The 16,273-nt window shown below is 43.4% G+C and overlaps 2 protein-coding genes across 3 annotated transcripts; one reads left to right on the top strand and one right to left on the bottom strand.

Moving 5' to 3' along the window:
• Positions 1–21: 21 nt before the first annotated feature.
• LOC125770554 (adenosylhomocysteinase-like 1) lies at positions 22–12,423 on the bottom strand. 2 transcript variants are annotated; one of them, XM_049440271.1, is made up of 6 exons: positions 12,051–12,423; positions 7,001–7,946; positions 6,551–6,870; positions 3,945–4,294; positions 3,304–3,875; positions 22–3,232 (listed from the first exon to the last, which is right to left on the bottom strand). In XM_049440271.1, exons 2-6 carry the CDS (start codon positions 7,008–7,010, stop codon positions 3,105–3,107), a joined length of 1,380 nt encoding a protein of 459 aa, XP_049296228.1. In that variant the 5' UTR covers positions 7,011–7,946; positions 12,051–12,423; the 3' UTR covers positions 22–3,104. The 2 variants fall into 2 exon arrangements, with proteins under 2 accessions (XP_049296228.1, XP_049296235.1); XM_049440278.1 differs by having other exon boundaries at positions 7,001–7,942.
• Positions 12,424–12,928: 505 nt separating this feature from the next.
• On the top strand, positions 12,929–15,394 carry LOC125770548 (BTB/POZ domain-containing protein 17). Its single transcript, XM_049440257.1, has 4 exons — positions 12,929–13,667; positions 13,744–14,746; positions 14,823–14,998; positions 15,098–15,394. The coding sequence occupies exons 1-4, from the start codon at positions 13,581–13,583 to the stop codon at positions 15,347–15,349; spliced, it is 1,518 nt and encodes a 505-aa protein (XP_049296214.1). The 5' UTR covers positions 12,929–13,580; the 3' UTR covers positions 15,350–15,394.
• Positions 15,395–16,273: the final 879 nt, after the last annotated feature.

Raw genomic sequence — 16,273 nt, 5'->3', positions numbered from 1 at the left:
TGTTTGTTTTGTCACATATTGTTTTGTTTCGTTTCGTTTTTCTCATTTATTGTGTGTGTTTTCGCCCCCAATTCTTTCAATGCTGCTGTGGTTGTTTTTCCAACTAATACAGGCTATAATGTTTCGTTCGTAAAAGTATGCTTCGTTTTTTTTCTCTCTCTCTCTGTACCTCTGTGTTTTGTGGTACACCCCGAAACGCTCGCCCTCAAATAGACAACATCACAACACTGGCGCGAGAGCACTCTGACGGGGGTGGCCATCAAAAAACGGGGGACAAAACATTAATTTATCCGACGTACGGCGTCGAAATGATATAACCTACACGCCCCGGTGTACCACGAAACGACAACCAAAGCGCACGAAAGAAAATCAACCGCGTGGGGGGGTGGGGGTTGGAAAACTTTGCTAAACTTTACTGCAATTTAAAGTATTGATCGCGAAGCACTATTACCGTGCGTGCGTGCTGCACTACTACTGTCGTGTGGTTGTATTATAGTTGGAAAAGGGGCTTTTTTGTGTTGTTTAGTAGGACAAGGGGTGATAGAAATTCGTTTCTACTCTAAACAAGTGCACTGCGGATCTTGGAGGGGGAAGGAATAAGGGTGAGTTTTGGAAAATATCAAGCACAAGGAAGGAAGGGTTACTAGTTAGGTTCGCAAAAACGTAGCTAATTGTGCAAAACAAAAAGTAAATGCTATCCCCATTCCGGAAATCGAACTGCTCAACTATTAACGCTACTAAGTAAATGTAATAATACCGTAAGAAACCACGTAAGCTGTTGGTTTTTGGAAAGAAAGTGGGAAGCGTGTCCTGTGTATACCTTACAATTAGCTAGTTACATAACGGGGCTCCATGGGTTGAGTGCCACGCAAACCCCAAACCTCATCCTCAGTCTGGGTCTGCCATTGCCAATATTACCTGTTGGGCCCTTGAGAAACGGCCATGGAACTGACATTACGGGTTGGCCGTACCGTAGTCACTTACATGACGTGTCACAGGCTGCGCACATCTATTTTTCTTCTTCTATTGGCATAGGGCAGCCCAGTTACATCGTTTTATTCCTTTTCTTTTTCTTTTTTTTTTTTGTTTGCTCTAATAATTGTTCCACAAATCCATCGATTTATCGATCGATTGAGCTCACCGCGCACTACTTTACTACTTCATAAGTGGGTTTTCTATCTGCTTTTTTTTCGCTCTAGTTTGCTTCACTCTGTTTTGTTCATCTTACAGCCACATACGTCGTGATTTAGCGTGGGATTCACATCTCATCCCTTAGGGATAAGTCTATCTCTTCATGATTTTTTTTGTTGTTTTCTTCTATTTGTTTCTCGCTTATTGAAAAAATATGTTTTCTTTTTTTACAAATGTTCTTCTCGCTTCTTATTATCCCGTTTTAGCTCGTTCATTAACGCTGTTACCAAAAAAAATAAAACCTTATAATTCAATTATTGCACCACAACACGAAAAAAAAATTGGTTTCTCCCCAAAGGAGTAACAAAAAAAATTGTTAACATTAAAATTGCGTCAATAGTGTAAAACGATTCTTTTTTTTGTCATATAAACCTAAAAGTACGCAATATTTGCGGGGTTAAGCGCTCCCTAAAGAGAATGAATGAAGACACAAATTGTTAAGTCTCTAAGCAAAACGAAAAAAAAAACACTTTAACCTCACACACGATCACACTAGGCGGGACACAGCGGATTTAAACTACGCCCGTAACAATCACCGGGAAACAAGCGTTGAATTCCCAACCAATTACCCCGTTCTTCATTCATTGATTTGTTTGTTAATTGACAATTAATTTTCAGTGGAGAATAAGAAAAAAACAAACACACACAACTTTCATACAACTGTGCGTACGCGACAGTGATAAAGTTGAGACGGGGGGGAAAAACAGATTCAACAGCAAAAAATCAATCACCGGATGATTGGTTTTTGTACCCTGAAAATGCTTTCCCACAGTGCAAGCTTCTCCGTGAGGGTTTTTGTTGATAGTGTACTGAAATGATTACCACTATTTTCATGTAGGGTCATCCCCACACTCAATACCGGCTCATTATAACAAGAATATTCAACAGAACACACTACCCCCAAATGATCGCTTATTGGGAGCTTAACATTGCGGCCTAACACAAAAAAACCTACACCAGAGGGTTGTGGATTTAGGCAGACCTCACCCAGTAGGTCGTTACGCAAAGCAGAGTACGAGAAGGAACGGCTACCTCCTCCCGTTTGCGTGTACAGACTAGATTCATTGTCTGTTGGTTGTGGTGTGTAAGCGGCGGAAGAAATTCGTTTTATGCTTTTGTTTCTACAGCGCAAAGGAAGAACTTGACTCAACTCCCTATTATCACTCTTAACATTGCGCTCGTGTGCAAGAGGAGGTTCCTACCACTTACTTAAAACTGCACCCTACAAATCCCCCCGATAGAAGAAGCCGTATATAGGGATTCTGCTCGTATCAGAATCATTTTCGTACGTGTTTCATTGAGCACATTAATCATTTATCCACCTCCGCATGCAGTTCCTAATTCCTCTTCCTTCCTTCGCATTTGTGTAAACCATTCTAATCTATCACCCAAAAATGCTAGAAGGTGTTTGTTTTGTGTATTATTTCTTCGCTTCGCATTGTGTGTGTGTTTCGTTTTTGCCGCTGTATAGCTCTAGTTTTGTTTTTTTTTTACTATCATTACATTGGTATAATTTGTTGGGCATCAATAAGTAGATTTTGTGTGGCTCCCGTAAAAGCCGGAACGTACCGAAAGTGATGTCGTTTGCTTCTTTCACTCTACATAAATTCGCTTTGTTCTAATGCGTTTGTTCTTCCCACTAACTGCGTATCCGGATTCTGGTTCGGTTTTTTTTTGTTTTGTTTTGCTTTGTTTTGAATCAATTAAAATAAAATTGCTTGCTTGATTTCCCGGCACTGGTTTTTGCTCTACAATTTTTCCTAAAGTGCACTACGCCCAATAATGTTTGCGCCTTTTGTCACGGTGTACCAAAACAAAACCGAATGCTAACTCAAAACGGACGTAACAAGTACGACTAAAGTGAAACATCGCACCAGTGCGACCGGGTCCGGAAACGAAGCGCACTTGCTATACTAATACCTGTAGTAGTTCGGCTTGAATGGACCGGCTTTGTTGAGGCCCATGTACCGTGCCTGTTCGTCGGTCAATTCCGTCAGATGTGCATCGAGCGTCTGGAGATGCAGACTTGCGACGTACTCGTCTAATATTGAAAGAGAAGAAAAACAATGTAAAAAGAGAAAGCACAAGTGTATTAAGTGTATTAAGTCATACCCATTTTCTTCGGCAACAGATACACGTCCGCCTTGTAACGTCCGGGTGGTGCATTGAACAGCTCGATAAGCGCCAGTGCCTGCGTAGTGGCCGAAATAGAAGCCACGAATGACGAGATGCTGGAGCAGGACAGATTCACCAGCCGGCCCTCGGCCAACAGTATGATGCGCTTGCCGTCCGGACCGGGCCAGATAATGTGATCGACCTGGGAGCGCATCTTTTCCCACTGCAGCTCGGACGTGCGCAGACTGTTCACGTCGATTTCCGTGTTCGAGTGGCCCATATTGCACACGATACAGCCGTTCTTCATCTTGTCCATATGTTCGCGCGTCACCACATTCTTGTTGCCGGTGCACGTGATGACCACATCCACCGTGCGGATCACCTCGTTCAGCTTCACCACACGGAACCCGTCCATGCACGCCTGCAGCGCGCAGATCGGATCGATCTCCGTCACGTACACGATGCATCCGAGACCCTTCAATGCTTGGGCACAACCCTTGCCGACCTCACCGTACCCACACAGCACAATTTGCTTGCCGCCGATCATAATGTCCGTGGCACGTTTCAGGCTGTTTATATGATGTAACAGTAATAAAGAAATAAGAAAAGGCAATTTATCGTCAAAAACCGCAACGTACCTGTCAATAACCGATTCCTTGCAGCTGTAAAGACTATCAAACTTGGTCTTCGTGATCGCATCCTTCACGTTCATCGCCGGCACGGTCAGTTTGCTTGTCTTCGACAGCTGATACAGCCGGTGCACGCCCGTCACACTCTCATCCACAATACCCTTAATCATCTTGAACATTACCGGGTACTTCTTCAGCATCAGGTGCGTTGCATCGCCACCATCGTCCAGTATCATGTTGGGCTGCCAGTTTTCCGCGTGTACACACTTATCGATACACCACCAGAAATCTTCCTCGATTTCGCCACGCCAGGCAAAAATCGGGACTCCACTTTCCGCCAGTGCTGCCGCCACCTCATTCTGTTTCAAATATTTAAAACATGTTTATCATTAGTTTTCTATTGAGGACTACACACCTAGTGTAAGGTTTCAATTTGAAGGTAAAGCCGTGGCGGGCGCCCTTAAAGGATTTAACACGGCCCAGATGTGTTTACTTCGCAATATGCTCTTCAAACACACGAGGACCATCCACATCGTTGGTTTAGGGCCTTATCTTTCACATCCTGACGACTTCAAGGGCAAAGTGTCTCTCAAAAGTTAGCACAAAGCTTTCGTAGCTTTCGCTCGTACTGTAACACACACAACTGTAATTACATTGTGGTAGCACGACACCGTGCAATTGATGCTCAAGTAAACAATGTGACAAATTTGCCAGTAGCCGGGTAATGTAGAATAAACAGATAAACTAAAGAAGATATTTGCTCAGACCGAATAGCTGAGATGTACGTGTAGCAAAAGCACGTGATGTATCCTAAAAGCGAACACCACAACACACGGTTAGGGGAATGCAGCTGTTCGGTTTATCATATTCGAGTGGAGATGAAACCTAGGGAACGTAGACCGACAATGAAATAACTCTCGGAAACACGTCACTAGACAACAGCGATATGCACGAAAAGCGGCAATTGAGTAATAAAACAACTTGCACGAAACACACAAGGGCGAGTTATCTTTTTGGAAGCTTCTTCCATCAAAGAACGGACCCGAACCCGGGGGAGAAGGGGGTGTAACGCTGGTAACGATGCCTCGGAATGGCAATTCATTATCTATAACCGACTGCGAGAAGTTCTGTGTTCACCTTCATACCGATCTGCCGTCCCCGTACGTTCCAGCGTGCTCGACACGATACACTCTATCTGTTAGCCTCATCTTTATCATCGCAGTGATGTCGTAAATTAGTTTGCAGCAGGGAGGAGAGAGTAAAGCGAAATAAAAAAAAACACAAAAACTGACCAAAACCAACACTCACACTTATCTTGGGTGTCTTATCATTCAGCCGTATAATAGGGAGAAGGAAACGGATGGACGCACATTTCTTTTTTTTTTTAAGTGGAAACATGCAGTACGACTGGGGTGTGATTTCCGGCCGCTAGTAGTAATACCCTCGAGTAGTATGTTTGATGATCGATTTGTGTGTTTCATACAAATAAAACAAATAGAAGAAAAAAACAAAACCACACACGGCAAAACAAAATGAGTGCCTCTCTATTGAATGAGCGAGACAGAAAAAAATGAAAGCAGAACGTACACTTGTTGCAGAATTAATCAATTTCAAGCATTGACACATACACTCCAGAGCAACAAATGACCAATTAAACATATCTCTGTCCCCCCGTTGCATTGACAAATGGTATATGGCGCACACACACACAAACAAGCGCCTATATCTCAATTCGACAAATTATTAAAAGTGAGCCACCAGACCAGGAAAACGATGTGAAACCAATTGCTTCGCGATGCTACAATAATATCGTTTCGTGCGTTGAAACTCGCCTGAGACTCGATCATAAGTTATACCCCTAATAAGGATCCTTGGGGAGGAGGACTGCCCGGTGGTGTATGTGATAAACGGCGTCGGTACAGACGGCAGGACCGGGGATCAAATCCAATCCGGACCGTCGTCCCCCCGTAGCAAGGAATGACTCGCTCCGGCTAAAACAAGTCTCGTAAGCCAGGAATGGCCAGCATATGACCTCAGAGGTCGTTACTAGTGATGGGCACTCGGAATCGGAACTACTACATGGTTCCAATTCCATGTTCAAAATCGGTTCTGATTCCGATTCCAGGTTTGGAATCGTTTCTGGTTCCAGAATCGATTCGGGAGCAGAGTCCGGATTCGATTCCGGTGTCCAGTTCCGAACCTACTATCCGGAATCGATTCCGGGAAATTTGGAGTACTCCGGAATCGATTCCGACCAAAACAGAATTTTGTCCATCACTAGTCGTTACGCCAAGAAGAAGAAGAAAAAGGATCCTTGTTCCCTTTTTCCCACCCAGGTAGGATCAGTCCGACTCCACAGCCAGTTGGAGTCGGAGTCGGAATGACTTCGGCAGAAGTGAGCGGCGAGGGAGTGGAATGACTCCTGTTGAATCTGGTCGAGTCTCGAGTCTCATATGGACTCATATGGACCCATTCGGACTCATCCGAACTTGGACTCGACCAGACTCGCCGGAGTCAATTTTGGTTTTTAGTCGGAATCGGAATCAATTTTTCGTACGCGGGAGTAGGAGTGGAATCCACGACTCCACTCCGAATTACACATCACTAGTACCCACCTGCGTCGAGTAAATGTTGCACGCCGCCCATCTAACGTTGGCACCGAGGCAAATCAGCGTCTCGATCAGCACGGCCGTTTGCGCGTTCACGTGCGTACAGCCGACGATGTTCGCACCCTTGAGCGGTTTGTCGTCGAGGGCCTGCTTGCGCAGTGCCATAATGCCCGGCATCTCCTGCTCCGCGATCTCGATCTCATGCCGACCGAACGAATGCTGCTTGATGTTACGGACGCAGAAGTCTGCGTAGCCCTTGGAGTTTTGCTGCACCTTATCGCGCGGTGACAGATCATCCTCCTCCGAGCTGCTCTCGGTGTACGAACCTGCCGTAGGAAGCGGAGAAGAACGCAAGTATATTAGCCTCAGAGATGTCACATTGCTGCTAGAGTGCTTCACAGCGGGCTTGTGTATTGCAGTTTGATTGATGTAGCAAGAAGCAGTATGTACACTTACTCATACTCATCTTGGCAAGTGGCAAGCTGTTCTGTGTTGACTCTTGGAGATTGTGGCTTTGAGAACTGGCGGAGGGACTCACGAGACACTAGCTCCAATAATGCACGAGTAACTACACTGCTGGCGGGCGCACAACTGAGCCTTCTCGGTTAGTTTTCACTTCCACCTATACGAGGTGGGTTTTCTTGCACACTACCACCCTTCGGTAGATATTTATATCACCGGAACAAAGTTGTTCGCCACGCAAGATAAGCAACTACACACTCCAGCGAGGCGCTGCTTGCCACTTGGTTCTCTCAAGGTGTAATGGTGCGCAAAACTTGTCCCTACAGCTGCAATGCTTAAACACCTTGTCCACCGGCTTGCAGGCACACGCAACGCAACGATTGCGTATATTTTGTTGATGGACGAATTCGGGATGCACACTGATTGCACCCTGTTGTCACGACGTATACTCCCCGATCCGCACTGGACGACTTCCTAACAGATACTGCTAATCAATGCTACGAATCGCGATAGCATAAATACATTTATATATATATAAATGTATCGTTGCCACTTCCTGCGACACGTCCGTCCACAACCGTCCCGCTTGCTGTGGATGCGCTTAGGCCACGCCGTATTCACCGTATGTCGTTCTCTTCTCACACGTTCTATCTACAGCCATGGATCAGTAAGAACTAGCACACTCGAAACCGACTGGCGCCCCACGACGCACGATCGTCCGGTCGTTTCCGATTGCCGCCACCGCTTCGGCGCTTACCGCCAACCGAAGTCTCCGGGGTTTTTGGAAGGGGTGCGCCGACGACGACGATGAGATACAGAGCGTTCAATCAAACTACGTCAGGGCCTACGCCGGTTTTGCGCACGCGGGCTGGATCGTGCCCCAAAATGTTTAGCAGCCTTCTTCGGCCGAGTGACACGCTCAATAAATTGCCCAAGCTATCTGAAAGAAGTAGATAAGTAAGCAGTGTTGGTGTGTGTCATCAATTGATTTCTCGGCCCATCTCGGTGGGTAAGGAAAATATTAAACGAAAAAGAGCATATCGCACCCACTTGTACCACAGAGGCCTAGCACGGTTGTGACAAGTACGCTTAATTACACTTTGCCTATTTTCCTCATTATCTAACGCAATTACTAGCGCAAGTCTAATGCAACCCCTACCCGTACCCTTGGAGGGCAGAATAGTCGCCCTACTTATAAGTTTCCAACTTCAACTATTCACACACTACCACACGCATCTAACACATGCTCTTTAGCTCTGTGATATGGGAACTAACTGCATCATTGTTGTTGCCATAGTCTTGGACTGGAGTCTTTTTTCTAACCAGCGAACCAAGTCATATGACAAGTGGATTGGCCATATTGTGGACATCTTTCCCTTCTTCTCGCAGGTATATCTTCATAATGGATTGCGCTTCGTTAAGCAGTTTTGGAAGCCCCCGCGCATGGGCAGACGTCTTTTATATAGCTGGTGAGGGGTTTAATTAAAATTTACGATTTCCCACCAACGGTGACGGGAGAACCTGATAAGAGACCTCACCTCTTTTTACCCTTCCTTTCCCTGCTTTCTAAACGCTACCTTAAGTTTACAAAATTCCACACCTCTTCGCGTACTGCTGCGTGGATATGTAATAAATGTATGAGTTGCTTTTGGCCCAGTAGTCCCAGTATGACTGTAAAATGATAACGAAAAATAAAAAAACCGGTAACTAGCATGTGATGGATACGGCACACGCTATCTTTCCAAACTAATGGAAAATGAAACAGCTGGAGATGAAATGATACACTGGTGGAAACTAATTAAACAACCATCCACTACTGGATTGATCAAAATTCTGTTGGAAATGACATTTATTTCGTTTAGCTAAGCTTAACTCATCTTCAAGATTCACAGAAACACTTCAAGAGGACACCAAACATGCAGAAGTTCTTCTTCTTCTTGGCATAACGACCTCTGAGGTTATGTCGGCCATTTTTGGCTTACGAGACTTATTTTACCACGTAGCTGGATAGTCAGTCCTTGCTTCGGGGAGACAGATCCGAATGGGATTTGAACCCTGCCCTGCCGTGTGGACCGGCGCTGTTTATCACATACACCACCAAGCCGCCTCCAGTTGGATCAGTTAAGTTTAAGATTAATCTAAACATTAATAAAGACAATTTTTTTAGTTTTATATTTTAATAGAAATGCAAAAAAATGTGAATAGAGAAAATAATCAATCCAAGAGCGTCGCACACAGTCGCTAACGAGATGCAATTTCAGCGGAAATCCACACGAAACAACAACATATAGCACTCCTCCAACATCATGCATAATGCATTTGTTTCTGCTGTTTTGTGTCTAACGCTTTAAAAAAAAGAGGCCCCACGTGAAGATGAAGCCACAGATTGTACGACGTGCGAGAACATTCGTTTGATGCCAGAACGGAATGATATTTGCTATTTGCCTATTTATGCAACAGCACACATCGAGAATGGGGGGATGCTGTAAAAAAAATATGCATCCATCTCATTGAAATGGTGTCATTTGGAGAAAAAAAAACGTTTTACAAAAAATCAATTATGCCTCGGTGCTTTTTTGCTCTCATATACATAGAGATACAAAATGATGAAATTTTATTTCGCTACGAAATGGTACAACTGTTTTGTGTGAAAAAACTGCGCAAAAAAAATCAAAGAACTAAAAAGAGGTAAAAGAAAATAAGTAAATATATAGAGCATATATACACCAGTTAATTGTACATGAAAATGGTGTGTCGCCGTTCACACCTTCAGATGTGTTAACAGTTTGCTAATCAAATGTCTATTCACACCAAAAGGTTTTCCTGCTATTTTCGCTTCCGTTTTTTTTTTGCTGCGGAAACTTGTTTTATCTTTCAATTTCGAGCGTGTGTGTGATGGGTGTGATGTTAATTGTAATATAATTTACATTGCTGAAATAACTGCACCAGGTGTTTTGTATCCTATTTTCCAACAAATTCACCTTTACAAAGAACCGGAAGAAAGCTGAAAAAAAATCGAAACGGAAGGAATAATTCCCCCCCTGCCGCGGCAAAGCAATAAACAGCACGCAGCACAATCAGTGAAGCTAGTAGTGTTATCATGCCACATATAGCACCCGTTGTCACCCTTTCGTGCGCAATTTGATGGAAACGCTATGGACAAAACGTTCCAATTCAATCCAATCGTGCGCTAGAGGTCGTAATTGAAAATGACTCGCCGTTCAATCGGTCCGGCCGCTGTCGTGTATGCTTAGATACCGAAATGAGCACAAATCTATTAAGTGGATGAGCGCGTGATAGATCACAATGATTTACGCGTGTTGCATCGACCTGCAAGGCGTTAATTTGCCGTTTGCTCGAAGCCTCCCAAACGTTCTAGTAGCCCGATTGCAACATCCAACATGGCGATGATGCTTTGTCCATTATTATATTTTAGCAATTCAAGCAACAATATTCAGATTTCGGTACCATTGCTCAATAATAAGCTCATTAAATACAGCTTGATGATACTGAAAATATAGGCATACAGTTTTACATTACATTAGTATTCGTTCCGTTTTTTTTACCGCATAAACGATTAGCACAACAGCTGTGTAAAGCTAACTTACCAAGTTGGCGGTCACGTGCTATTTTGTGGTGTTGGTTTACGCTTTTGATCCACAAGTGGCATTACATTCTTTGTTTTTCTCATCTGATAGTTGAATAATGGGTGAAATCCGGTTGATTGGATATTTTAGCGCCGCAACGCATTTCTTCTGGGAAATTATATTACACTTAAACCTTCCCTTCCAAGCAAAACATTTGATAATGAAAAGCGCAATAAACGAACTGCTACTTTCACGTTTCGTGCACGTGCAGTATTGAATGGCTTTGCAAATGAATGATGGTGATTGTCTCATTTTTATCTGCACATTCCACGGAGGCCATTCGCTTGTGCTTTGCAAACACGCAAAACCTGCAAATGATTAACAGGGAAGGTGGGTGGGTTGTACTTTTTTTTCCAGCCTTCCCCGGGCAATAGTGTGGTTACGCAACCGTGCTTCGTAACGCACTTGCTTTAACTGTCCATTCCACTCTGTACCATGACTACGATATTTGATGCAGCTGCAACATTTTAAAACTCATAATAATCGAGAATTTTAATATGGGAAATAACATCTTTATGTTCAATCCTATCTTCGCGGTTGGAAACAGGCATACAAAATTACAAATAAATCAATTAAAACTTCCATCCCAACAAATAGAAACTATTGTTTCATGTGACATACTGTGCACACCACCCTGACCTACATACGCTATGGATGCACTTTTCATACACTTTCAACTTGCGTTTTGTATTTACAGATGGTTGCAAATGCTTATTTTGCTTTGTTCCTAATCCAACATTCCACTGTTTGCTTGTGTTCGTATGTTTATTATTGTACAGATCAAACGTTTGGCCATGCACATCTCAACTAACATTGTATGCAGCAGCTACGTTAAATGCACTAATTCCGTTGGACCAGCAAAAACAAAATGCTCCAAAACAATCCACCGAAAACCATGAACCGTATGCTGCTGTTTCTCTATGGCTTCTTTGAAACCGATGCGTTTGTATGTTTGTGTGGATAATCCTTCACAGAAGGATTACCATTCCAAATGGTATTTTTTTGTCCGAGCGTAACAAAACAGAACACCTGACCAGAGGCACCCTCCAAACATAATTTTCCCGTTTTCCATCCCCCTTGCCATACAATACACAAACAACAACAACAATAACAAAAACTATGCACTTGTCAATTAATGGATCGATGGAATGGTACTGCTTTCACAGGTGAGTTTTAACATACAATTAAGCTTATGGCAATAGGTACGTACGTTGGCGAAACAGTTATATCTAGTGTGTTTGCTAGCAACGGGTAAAACCGCTTTGATATTGAAATACCATTCATAATTATCCACGAACGCGGCGTCCCGTCAGAGCCCCACTTTTCCAACCAACGACTAACAAATCTAAAACAACGAGATTAATTGCAACGGAAATTGTATGGGCAATAAAACATACCTGCCCGTTTTTGGTAGCTCCAAATCCTGCTAATGATGGAAATCAAATAAAATTTCACCTTTCCGGAACCAGCAAGCTTTCACTCTTCGTAAACTGAACTTGAACGAATGCAACAGCGAATAACGAAGGCTGCTATGATGCGTCGTTTACAGCAAAGTGACGACGATACCCACAATCCGGCGTTGTGCAGTTGAATTGCAATTATTTAAAGAACGCTCACTTAGCACAACGGCAATACGTGCTGGACGTCTTCGTCGGGATAATGGGACGAGCCGTGTTTACCGAAACATCAGGTCTTAACAATTTTATTTTTATGTGTCTATGCTTGAAGCTATTTCACATTTCTCCAGTGTATGTTGTACAGTTTCGATTATTCGTGCCCGTTCCAATAAACTACCGGATAATTGGCCAGCACGGATTATCCCGCCGAGTGTTTATCTGAGGTTTATATACGTTTAGAAAAATGCGAAAACGTTGTGACCACAGTTCGGGGATTAGAATTCCAAAATAAAGCAATTTTACGAGACAAAACTGTGCGCTCCATAATGTAATTAATCGATTAAATCATATTACCCCATCATGGAAGCTTACAAATAACTAAACCCTACTATTTTTGTCGAAATTCGTTACGTGATCAATCCCAATGTTTACGTACTACAAATATATTACACCTTTTATCCCGGTCTATAAAAACATTATAAAAGAAATATCTAACTTCTACATGTAATCAACAACACCTTAAAAATTGTAAAATGTAATAAAAAAAATTTCTATATCCGTATTGTACATGTATTGTTGTGGTATACATGTAATGTTATTGTAAGCACCTTGCACGCCCTTCAATATATAAACCTTGACAATTGTGGTCCACTGTGTGACCATTGTCAAACACGAAAAAGCGTTCTATACTTCTAGTTGTAACATTGTTGATAGCGTTTGTCCGATGTCTCGCAATGTTTTCGTACCATTGTTGCAAATAAAATAATCCACAAAAAAACCAATAGCAGAAAAAAGCCCTGCGTAGTTCGGTGGGAAACTACTGGCGGGACCAGTACCACAGCAACCAGCGAAAAGTTTTGTGTGTCGGGTCAAATGAATACACGAAACCGATTTGTGCAGCATTACGATTCAACTGAGAAGTATCCAGAGAAGTTGCTCGCTGCCTAAAAAGGTGCAGTAGATTGTGAGTTAGTGACCCACGGACCTTCTTAAAATGATTTTCTCTGGCCAACGCTGGTACATGACGAGCATAAGCATTACAGCGATGCTTTAATTTGCTTGTACCGTTCTACACAGCCAGAGAGACAGCCACATATTGTGGTAGGTTTCAGGCCCTAGAACGCCATTAGTCGTGCGGTCGTATCACTAATTTGTAATAGAAAGTTGATCCTCTATAGAAAGGACTGAAATTTCTAACCAGTTAATAAATATAAGCCTAACCAGTCAGCACAAGACAGGCATGGTTTAGTAAATTTTAATACCAAAACAAAAGCGAAAGGGTGAAGAGAAGAAAAGGTGAACAATTCCAAAATGGATTTGGACTCTGACTGCTGTGATAACTCGCAAGACTGCTCGATGGTGGACGTCCAGGACTATGAAGACATGGGACTAAAAATGGTAAATTACATCTTGAACAAACCAAGCACATTCACAAAATATTAAAAAAAAAACTTTATTTCTTCCCTCTTTGCAGCTATACAATACGAATAGTGTGCTGCAAAAGATTGCTAACCTTTACGCGGAAAGGTTGATGTCGGATGTGACGCTTGTGGTGGGTGAGAATCGTTATCCGGCCCACCGGATTATTCTTTGTGCCAGCAGTGACGTCTTTCAGGTCATGTTAATGAATGCAACCTGGCGCGAGTTTGGCGACGCGGTTATTACGCTGCAGGAGGAGGAAAAATGTCAGGACGTGTTTCCACAGTTTCTGCGCTACATGTACGTCGGCAAGATGACGATCTCGGTCGATACGGCGGTGTACATATTGAAGTTGGCCGACAAGTACAACATTCACGATCTGGTGCAAATCTGCATTGACTATATGAAGCGGCATGTAAACAAGGCGACCGAGAAGGGACACTTTGTCGAGTGGCTGCACAATGCGCTGCTAATCTGCCCCGGGCGGAAGGATTTGATCACGCTGCTGGAGAACTACCTGAAGTGGAACCTGGAGCGGATAGTGGCGTACCCGGGCTGGGAACAGCTAAGCCTCGGGCTGATGAATTGGTTGCTGCAGCAAAACGATCTGGTCGTGCGCAGCGAGTTCCGGCTGTACGAGCTGGTGGAGTGTTGGTTTTGTTACCAAAAAAAGCAAATCGAGGAACGGACAGATATGCGCGACCAGGACCGGGAGGGTGCAATCGATAAGCTAATAAATGGTGTGCTGGTACACATACGGTTCGCGATGATGAGCCTGCCGCAGCTGGCGAACGTGCTGATGAGCGGTGCCTCGCTACGGATGCTGAAGGAGTTTTACGTCGCGCGCGTTGCGGACGGGATGAATTTTCATTCGCGCCATCTAGAGATAGTCAATGCCATACGGCAGAGCGAAACGGGCGAGTTGTTTTTTACGCCCCGACTCTACACCAGCGACCTGTGGAGCCTAGAGATTGCGGTCAACTATTTCCACAAGGTGGAAAAGTATTCCAGTGTTGCGTCGGTGTTTTTTTCGCCAACCAATTTTAGCGACGTTGATGGTAAGTAGAATAAAATTGTATAATTTGTATAGCTAATGTACGTTTGTTTTGTTTTTTTTTGTTATAAATATTGCAGAAGAAAGTAATGGTTGGGATGTTGAGTTTTTCCCACTAGGCGTCCGTTACAAACCGGCACAGTTGATAGGAATCTATAGTGCGGCCACAAATCGGGAAATACCCGAAAGCATCATACGCACCGTAAGGTTAAGGATCACCAGCCAGTCAGCAATGCGAACCGAACGCAGGTACATGGTACGTACACACCCGCTCGTTCATCATGCTCCATCAAGCAAAGATTATTTTTTTTTTCTCAAAAAAAAAATTGTTTTGTTTTTTCTTTCTCCTTTTTAGATTGGTGTGCTGATCTGTGGTATGATGAATGACGAAGAGTATGTACGCAACTGTCACGTGCGGATGGCATACTTCTCCAACGATCAACGGGTGCTGAACATTGATAATTTAATACCGTTCGAAGAACTACAGCTGGGCGCACGAAAGTTTAGTCAATACATGGTTGGTGTGGAGCAAAACACGATTAAAATTAAGGTTGTTATCGTACCGTTGAATCGGTTCTCCAATGTATTTACTCCATTGTTGGAGTAGGTAGCTAGAGCCCATAATAAAGATGTGCTGCGTCTAATATCGTGACCGGATGTAAGTAAATTCTTTTTTATTTATATTTTTTATTTTATTATATCTTATTATTTTATCCATGTGGTACATTATGTTTTGCAAAGTGACATAAATAAATAATGTGATAAATTGATATTATAACTTTGCCGGGAACGTTCCAAATTTGTAAGTTATGTTTGACGATCCATATTTCGAATTCCACGCCTGGTAATTAGCTTGATGTTCGCCCAAATATCCGCATGATATTTCAGTCCTTGGCTAGAAGGAAAAGGACCGGATAGGGATTTCTGTTTTCAGTCCAGTTCTGAGATTTAGATTCCGAAAATGGTTTCTTTTTTCATATTGAGGGCTTTTCATGCATGTTTGCGTTTTGTTTTTCTCTTAATCTGTAAACCTGTGTTATGATTTGAAAAATGGTAACCATTTTCTGGTCACCCCATATGCATTGAAAATAATAGACTAAAATAGTTTCGAATTTGGAATTCTTATAAAAAATCACAATACAACAAAAAACCATAAACCGTCCTATCTCGTGGTACACCGGCTCACACACGTCTTCGTTATGCGGTCATCTCTGATACTCAACATCTTCGCACGTACCGTGTTCTCGCCCGTGAGAGGAGCCGCGACGTATCAGCTTCGTTGTGTGTTGTGGGATTTAAAAAGGGAAAACCGTTCGTCCGGCCGAACGGGGGTATGATTTTCACTTTCGATAAACTGCACCCTTCCCTTGCCCCCCCCCCCCCCCCCCCACACTCCCACCGAGCGTTGGCGCGACGGGCATAATTGTGGCATCAAATTGCTGCTCAGGTTACTTGGGCCTGGTGTGTGATTGTTGTGGCGCTGCTGCCGAACAAAGCGGTGGCAAGTGGAAAAAAAAACCATTAGGTGCAC

This window comes from Anopheles funestus, chromosome X (genome assembly GCF_943734845.2).
Source record: "Anopheles funestus chromosome X, idAnoFuneDA-416_04, whole genome shotgun sequence".
Lineage (NCBI taxonomy): Eukaryota > Metazoa > Arthropoda > Insecta > Diptera > Culicidae > Anopheles > Anopheles funestus.
Note: the sequence above shows the minus strand (reverse complement) of the source record. Positions and strands in the feature narration are given on the sequence as shown.

Bases quoted from the DNA above. Each gene is read 5' to 3' on its own strand.
- LOC125770548 (XM_049440257.1), top strand. From the start codon at position 13,581: ATGGATTTGGACTCTGACTGCTGTGATAACTCGCAAGACTGCTCGATG. The intron at 13,668-13,743 runs GTAAATTACATC...CCCTCTTTGCAG, and splicing joins AAGACATGGGACTAAAAATG to CTATACAATACGAATAGTGT. The intron at 14,999-15,097 runs GTACGTACACAC...TCTCCTTTTTAG, and splicing joins GAACCGAACGCAGGTACATG to ATTGGTGTGCTGATCTGTGG.
- LOC125770554 (XM_049440271.1), bottom strand. The intron at 4,295-6,550 runs GTGGGTACTAGT...TATTTGAAACAG, and splicing joins GCAACATTTACTCGACGCAG to AATGAGGTGGCGGCAGCACT. The intron at 3,876-3,944 runs GTACGTTGCGGT...TCATATAAACAG, and splicing joins AAGGAATCGGTTATTGACAG to CCTGAAACGTGCCACGGACA.